The 7,727-nt window shown below is 57.8% G+C and overlaps 2 protein-coding genes across 2 annotated transcripts in view; both read right to left on the bottom strand.

Moving 5' to 3' along the window:
- Nucleotides 1-3,805, bottom strand: part of LOC116822723 (beta-enolase-like) — a 15,280-nt gene extending 11,475 nt beyond the window's left edge. Inside the window, 1 exon segment of the mRNA XM_075071326.1 lies at nt 3,671-3,805. Coding sequence (XP_074927427.1) covers nt 3,671-3,805 — 135 coding nt within the window.
- Nucleotides 3,806-6,435: 2,630 nt separating this feature from the next.
- Nucleotides 6,436-7,727, bottom strand: part of RNF167 (ring finger protein 167) — a 22,941-nt gene continuing 21,649 nt past the window's right edge. Inside the window, 1 exon segment of the mRNA XM_075071325.1 lies at nt 6,436-6,602. Within this exon segment, the coding sequence (XP_074927426.1) occupies nt 6,436-6,602 (167 nt within the window).

The following is a 7,727-nucleotide window of genomic DNA, read 5'->3' as shown; positions in this document are numbered from 1 at the left end:
GAGAAGAGGGAAAACAGTATGAGGGATATACAAAAAATGCTGTACAGGGAGTGGGTGGCATTTCTCTCCTGAATGCGGGAGTTTGATGGCCTGGAATTAACAGATTTGAAGCAGCTTGATGTCCTATCGAACAAAGTTTTGAGAGTCAGGAAGTGCACCAATGAGGAAATTCAAAGTAACGAAGTTTACTACAAGCTAGACATTTCTTTAGTTAATTTTAAGTGTGTGAGCGATAAATAATCTTGAGTCAAGTAAGTAAAAAAAAAATTTGAAAAAAATACTTTTGTTATGAAAATGGCAATGAAGCATCCTTTTCTTTTTGGAATGTTTGGAAAATTTTTTGTGTTAATTTTTTATGAGGTTGTCTGAGAGAGAAGTTTTTAATTTAAAACAAAAGCGAAAACCTTTCTGTGGGTCTGATTGAAAAAAGCATGCACGAATAGCAGTAGATCTGGTAACCTATTCTAAGGGTAATGTTCAAGGTATTTCTCCCACATTTTGAACTTTAGCTCCAAAAGTGGGGATCTGCATGGACTTCTAAGTTACTTCTAGCTTCAGATCTGATAGGCTGCCACAGCCAAACTTATAGTGTTTTGGCAATGTTTGTTCCCCAAAAGTCCCTGGGGAACCCCAAGACCAAACCCTTGGGTTTAAACAGAAGAAATAAACATTTCCCTCCAGACTTTCCCTCCTGGGTTTACGTGAGAGACTACACTGATCACTCCTTGGATTTAAACAGAGGAATTACCCCTCTTTTCCTCCACTCCTGGTGAGCTTTCAGACGTCATCCCTTGGTTTAACAGGAAAAATATCAGGTTTTTAGAAATTTTTTACTTTTTCTTTCTTTAATTGAAAGCTATCTCTGTAAATCGGAATGGAAAATGTTTAAAGGGTAGTTCAGATTCATATAGCTAGAGGGATCGCCTCCCCCTAGCTGAGATTCAAGTTACTTAGCAAACAAGGTAAAATTCTTCCAGGCAACATACACATTCAAAGTTTAAGACAACAACATAAAGCCCTATCTGCTTTTCTAGCTAGTATTCCTATTTTGAACATGAGACCCCGTTCAGAAGATTGGAAAGAGACCTGGTGCAGTTGGTCCCTCTTAGCAAGAGTGACAAGGACAAAACAACCAGCAAAAACAAGACTTCTCCGACCAAGATTTGAAAGTATTTGTCCCATTGCGTATCCTGTCGGTGTCAGCCAGGTTCACTAGAGCTTCTTAACTTTGGTAAGAGAGAATAACCTCTAAAATCTGTTTAATGAAGCTAGTTACACATTACACCTTTTTGTTCATAATCCAGTATCGCCCAGACTCGCGTCTATTACTTTATAATCTAGACATTTTGGGGCTTTTTTTGGACTCTTGTGGTTTAATTTTTAGCCAGAGTGGTGATTTTTGTTTAGACACGTGACTTTCATCGAGGTTGTTTTTTTTTTTTACATCTGAGTAATTGGGCGCAACGATCAGAGTAATATGGTTTTGAAAATTCGGGAATAAGCATCAATTGTGGTCTATTTCTGGTCTAATGGTGGAATAACCAACCCGGGCCCCGTCACCTCTAGCCTCCTGCCGTGACTCTGGTCCCCCCAGGATTTCGGGGTGAATAAGGAGTGGGGGTGGGGGCACCAAGGTTGGTGTCGAAGGACCGCAGGGCGGGCGCGCCGCCGCAGGAGAACACAGAGCACTGGTCACACCCACGCTGATGGGTCCTGACTCGCTGGGAGTGAGGCAGCTTGGGCCTGCTGGGGCAGGGCATGCGGGCAGGGACCTGCCCCTGCTGGGGGGCGCCGGGAGCAGGAGGAGCTCTCAGGGACTGCCCCAGGGATTCAGCCGCTGGGGCCGGCCGGGCGGGGAGTCCTCATAGCCCCACTGCAGAAGTTGTCTTAGTAAAACCACTCCCCCCTCCGCCAGCTCAGCCTGAGAGCTCTGGGGTAGGCGTGGGCTGAGAGACCTGTCTACTCGGCTCCGGAGCGTTGTGGCAGGTCAGGAGGGCTTGGCCAGGTCGTGGGTTCCTCTCTGCTCTCGGACGGAGTGGGGGCTGGTGGCAGAGAGTGCTGAGCCAGGGGCTCTGGTCTATCGGCGTGTTGGGGGGGTAGGTGCTGGTGATGTGCAGAGGGCGGACAGGACTTCTGGGTCTCTCTCTGGCTCTGGAGCGGAGTGGGGCGCTGGTGGGTCAGAGCAGGGGTGGGGAGCCAGGATCCTGGGTTCTCTCCCCGCTCTGGGAGGGCGGGGGGAGGGCTGGTGGGTTGAGAGCAGGAGGGCTGGAGCCAGGGAGCTGGGTTCCTCTCCTGGAGGAAGTGACTCCCCGCCCCTCCCCCCCGGAAAAAGTTAGGTCGGAGAAGTAAGAGCGGAAACTTTTGCAGCCTGTATCCCTCCGCCAAATAGTCCCGCCCGCGCTCTGACGCAGGCGCTGGGACGGGCCAATGGGAGCCCGTCTCTCTGGGCGGTGGGCGGGGTGATCCCCGCCTGTTTTGGGAGCTGTGTGGCCTGGTATGTGTGATTGGACATGGGGAGGACGCAGTCACACGTGTTAGCATGTCAGCTGTGTGGGGGTTCACATGTATGTGCACACACGTGTATTCAACACATGCTGACATGCATATCTGTTTTGGCACGGTTGGCACTGGGGTACGGCACACGCTAAGTGTTTGCATGCAGCCGCATAGGCCCATGTTCTTGTCCATGTATGTGGGGTTGGAGGAGAGGGAAGAAACTCCATGTAATGGCGTGTGTGTGTTCACACGTGTCCATGTGTGGCTGTGCTCTGTACACCCAAACACGGGAGCCGTGCCAGGGTTCCTCGGGCTCTGGGCACGCAGCTTGTGTGTGGTATTGTGCACATGTGTGTTGACATGTAGGATGTGTGCATGTGGGAGGGAGACACAGGTAAGTTTCCCTGCATGGCTCGGGGAGGGGGTCAGACCCACATGCGCTGAGGGGAACACCCTGAATGCTGTGGGGATGGGCGGGTAGGAGTGGAATGAGATGGAGGGGCTCTTGGGGGGCATAGGAGGAAAAAGAGGGGCCACAGTGTTGAATGGGAACCCTCAGTGGGTGCATGAGAAGAAATACACGAGGGGGAAAAGGTGCAGGGTGAAAAGGGGACCTCTGGAGGGTGCACGGAGGGAAGGGGGGTGCACTGTGAAAAGGGGACCTCTGGGGGGTGCATGCGGGAAGGGGGGTGCAGTGTGAACAGTGGACCTCTGGGGGATGCATGGGGGGAATGGGGGTGCAGTGTGAACAGGGTAGCTCTGGGGGGTGCATGCAGGAAGGAGGGTGCAGTGTGAACAGGGGAGCTCTGGGGGGTGCATGCAGGAAGGAGGGTGCAGTGTGAAAAGGGGACCTCTGGGGGGGTGATGCAGGGGGAAGGGGGGTGCAGAGTGTGAACAGGGGAGCTCGGGGGGGGTGCATGGGGGAAGGGGGTGCACTGTGAAAGGGGGACCTCTGGGGGGTGCATGCGGGAAGGGGGGTGCAGTGTGAAAGGGGACCTCTGGGGGTGCATGGGGGAAGGGGGTGCACTGTGAAAGGGGGGACTCGACTCCCGGGGGGTGCATGGGGAAGGGGGTGCACTGTGAAAGGGGGACCTCGGGGGGTGCATGCGGGAAAGGGGGTGCAGTGTGCACAGATGGTGAACCAATGCAATGCACCCCCCCCGCCGCCCCTCACCGTGATGTTGGCCAGGACTTGCCCGGGTTTGTGCGGCCCAGACGGACGGGGCCGTCCTTGTAGCGCGCGATGGGGCCGCGTCCTGGCAGGTGCCTCCGCCATGAGGTTGTCGATGTAGGAGTTCCAGGCGCTCATGGCTGCTGCTGCGGCGGCTGTTTCTGGGGAGGGCCGGGCGCGGAGCAGGCAGGGGCGCGCCGCGCGCGCGCGAGGCCGAAGAATCCCCGGGGGGGAAAAAAAGCGCCGAGGACGCCGGACGCGACGAATCAATTCGGCCCTGGAAGCGGAGGGAGGGGCGGCGCGTGTCAGCAGGGCGGGGTGGGGGGAGGGGGAGGCTCGCGCCGCTGCAACAACGCGCAGAGGAGGGGGCAGGGAACAGCAGAACGACCTCGCGGGGTGCAAACTCCGAGACGCGTGGGGGCGCCCCGGGCCGGCGCGCGGCTTACAGAGGCCCCCAAACCCCGCCTGCTGCCCTGGGCGGGCTACGCGCGCCCCGGGATCCATCCGCGCGTGGCCCCCCCCCGCCCTCAGCCGGACTCTTTCGCCTTCTTCCGTGCACCCGCTCTGCCATGCACCCCAGAGGTCCCCTGTCCCACTGCACCACCCGAGGTCCCCTTTCACAGTTGCACCCCGTTCCCCCCGTGCACCCCCCAGAGGTCCCCCTTCACAGTGCACCCCTTCCCCCGTGACCCCCCCGAAGGTCCCCCTTTCACAGTGCACCCCTTCCCCCCGTGCACCCCCGAGCTCCCTGGCTTCACACGTGCACACCCCTTTCCCGCATGCACCCCCGACGGTCCCCTTTCACAGTGCACCCCCTTCCCCATGCACCCCCTCAGAGCGTCCCCCTTTCCACAGTGGCCCCCTACCCATGCAGCCCCCAGAGGTCCCCTTTCCACTGCCCCCCTTCCCGCATGCACCCCAGAGTCCCCCTTTCACAGTGCACCCCCTTCCCCCATGCACCCCCCGAGCTCCCCTGTTCACACTGCACCCGCCCTTCCCCACTGCGATCCCAGGGAGGGGGGCTGCATTCCAAAGAGGAGGGCCTGTATGGAGGGGGGTTGAAGAGTGTAGGGGGGGGTTCTTGTAAAAAAAAAAAAAGTGGGGGGGCATGGTTGGCTGTACTGCAAAAGAGGGGGGTAGGGAGGAGGGATGGGGTGCACTGAAAAATGAGGGGCTGGGATGGAGGGGACAGTGAATGGGGCTGGAGGATTTGCAAAAAGGCAGGGGACACCTTGGAGGGGCTCCTTTCAGAAAGAGAGGGACCCCTGGGGTGCATCGGAGGGGGACTATGGGGTGTAAGGTGAAGGGTGTATTGGCGAGAAGAGGATCTGGGGGAGAAACAGGCCCTTATGGGGTCCGCACCCAAGGAGGCCTAGGGGGTGTCTGAGCGTAAAGAAGAGGAGGTGGGAGGCAGAAATGGGGCGCTTGGGGCAAAGGGGGTGTTAAATTGCCCTTGCGAAGAAGAGGAACTGGGGGGGGGATGTGATGGGAGCACATGGAGGGTGGGGGAGACTTTCTGCGACTCTATTCTGGAAGCCACAGAAAGAGTTTGCAAAGTGGAGGTGGGGAGGGGGGAAAGAACCCAGCCCCAGGCGACTACTTCCTGCTGTCTAGCCCCCTCCCCCAGCCCCCTTGCTGGGATCTCTGCTTGCACACCAAAAAAAAGCCACTTCCTCTTGCAGAGCATCAGACTGTATGGGGGGGGGGGTGACCTCCTCCCCCCCTTCCTCCCTCTGCCCTGCTGCCTTCCAAGCAGGAGTTTGCCCCCCGCTCCCTGGGGATGGCAGGAGATGTCTCCCTGCTCCCCACACACCCTGGGCGGGTGTGGGTCGGGCCCAGCTGGCACCTTCTGGCCCGGCCCCACCCTGAAAGGCCCAGGCCGCTACCAGCAGGAAATGACTCAAGGCCAAGGGGGAGGGGAATGCGGCCTAAATCGGCCCCTGGTTCTGCAAGGCAAACTGGATCCTGGGTACAAATTCCTGGATCTTTGAGGCTTTTTAATATCTCCCCCCTTCCTCCCCCCCCCCCCCAAGGCCTAGGGCTGGTTTCCTCTCCTGGCCAAGGGGAACTCACCAGAGTGGGGTGTGAAAGTTTTGAGCTTAATTTTTTTTTTTTCACTGCACTGTGGGAACAAATTAGATTCCCTGGTTCTGCGCGGGGGTTTGCTGCCTGCCGTGTACCCCAGAGGCAGCTGCATCTCAGTGCCAGGGCTTGGGATCAGCAGAGGCGGCAGTGCCAGGGCTTGGGATCAGCAGAGGCGGCTGGAACTCAGGGCCCGGGATCCCTGCGAGGGGAGCGGCCCCACCCCAGAGATGGCTGCAGCTGGCCTCTCCATCCCTGTAACAGAGTTTAAAATGGCCAACTTGGTGTGGCATCCCTCCCATTAGAAACCCCCCCCTCTGAAAAACCAGGATGGGGGGGCTGCCAGCCTGAGCTCTGGGACTCAGGAGGCACATTCAGCATTTGCTGTGTATGCAGAAAAACAAACCCAGGGAGCAAAACTTTTGCGAACTTCTCGAAAGCAAAGCTGCCTTCCCACCCCCCCTCGGTTAATAAAATGGGTGGGGGCGGGAAGCTGTCTGTATTTAATCTAGCCTTTTACTGCCACGTCTCTGCCTCTGCGGGCCTCAAGCTGTCTCCCTCCTAATCTTTCCAGATCTTTTCTTTTCCCCCATTCTCCCCCCCAGCTTTGCAACAATCATTCTTTAGTTTAGCCTCTCTCTTGCCTGGGAGGGGCTGGGCTAAATCTCTGCCTTATCCAGTTCTGATTAAAACCCGAAGTTGGTTTCGGGCCGACCCACACGGAATTTGGGGCCTCCCGCCTGGGAGAGCATCTGGGTCTCCTTCTCCTGGCCAGAAAGGGGATAGAGTCGGTCCCGGATCTCCACGTCCTGGTGGTGCATGTGATATTCAGGTCCCTTGAGCGGCTCCGATCCTAGGGGGTGCCCCCCCCTCCCGCAAGTGACTTGGTTATGGGTCAGCACAGAGCTGGTGCAAACCCATTCCTCCCCCAGCTGCTTTTTGGTCCCCGTTCCCCTGCTTCCTGCAATTGTGCAACTGATTCGGGGTGTGGGGCTCCCCCCTGATTTGGAATGTGGAAAGCAGCAGGTTGGAGAATATGGGCGGACGGACGCTTCCCTCCCCTTCTCCGTTCCCTCCCCATTGCCCCCAGGACCCCGGTGTCTGCCCCCGGGTTGGGCCAGGGACCTGCTGCTCATGTACTGGGACCCCTGTGCATCCCCTCCTTTCTCTAGTGCCTGCAGAACTTTGTACCGTAGGGGAGGGGAGGGGAGGGCAGGGAGGCGCTTGTCTGGGTGGATTCTGGCACTTGGCCGGGCCCAGGTGCAGTGGGGCGCGGTGCCGAGCTTGTATCCGGGCGGGGGCTGTTAAAAGTAGGGCTGGGGTTTGCCAAAGCCCGTAACATCCATGGGGACCCCCCCCCCCCAATATCCTGTCTCCTCCCGGACTCTTGGGTTCTCTCCCTGGCTCTGGGAGGGGAGTGGGGGCTGGTGGTTAGAGCAGGGGGGGCTGGGAGCCAGGACTCCTGGGTTCTCTCCCCGGCTCTGTGAGGGGAGTGGGGGCTGGTGGTTAGAGCAGGGGGGCTGGAGCCAGACTCCCTGGGTTCTCTCCTGGGCTCTGGGACGGGAGTGGGGGCTGGTGGTAGAGCAAAGCGGGCCAGGAGCCGGACTCCTGGGTCTCTCCTCGGTGCTGGGAGAGAAGTGCGGTTATTGTTGGCACCCCTCCTCAGTTTGCTATAAGTGGGGTTGCCCCCATATCTATTCTCGGGGTTGATTGGGAATCAAGCCGCTCCTGTTTCTTTGGGGCTCAGCAAGCCCCCGTCCCCCTTTCCCAAACTTCACCCCGGTCCTGCCTGTTGTGTCCCCGTGGGGTGGGGATGGTTCTCTCTTCTCCTCTACGCCCTGGGCTTAGGGACAGAGTTGGGGAGGAAGTAGTTTGCAAACTCAACCCCGCCCATTAACGGTGGTCGTGTCAGTTTCCTATGTGAAACTGATGGGGAGGGGGCAGCACCAGTGGGGGAGTTTTGGTAGGGGGCCGGGGG

Source organism: Chelonoidis abingdonii, chromosome 11 (genome assembly GCF_003597395.2).
Source record: "Chelonoidis abingdonii isolate Lonesome George chromosome 11, CheloAbing_2.0, whole genome shotgun sequence".
In the NCBI taxonomy this organism is placed as follows: domain Eukaryota; kingdom Metazoa; phylum Chordata; order Testudines; family Testudinidae; genus Chelonoidis; species Chelonoidis abingdonii.
Note: the sequence above shows the minus strand (reverse complement) of the source record. Positions and strands in the feature narration are given on the sequence as shown.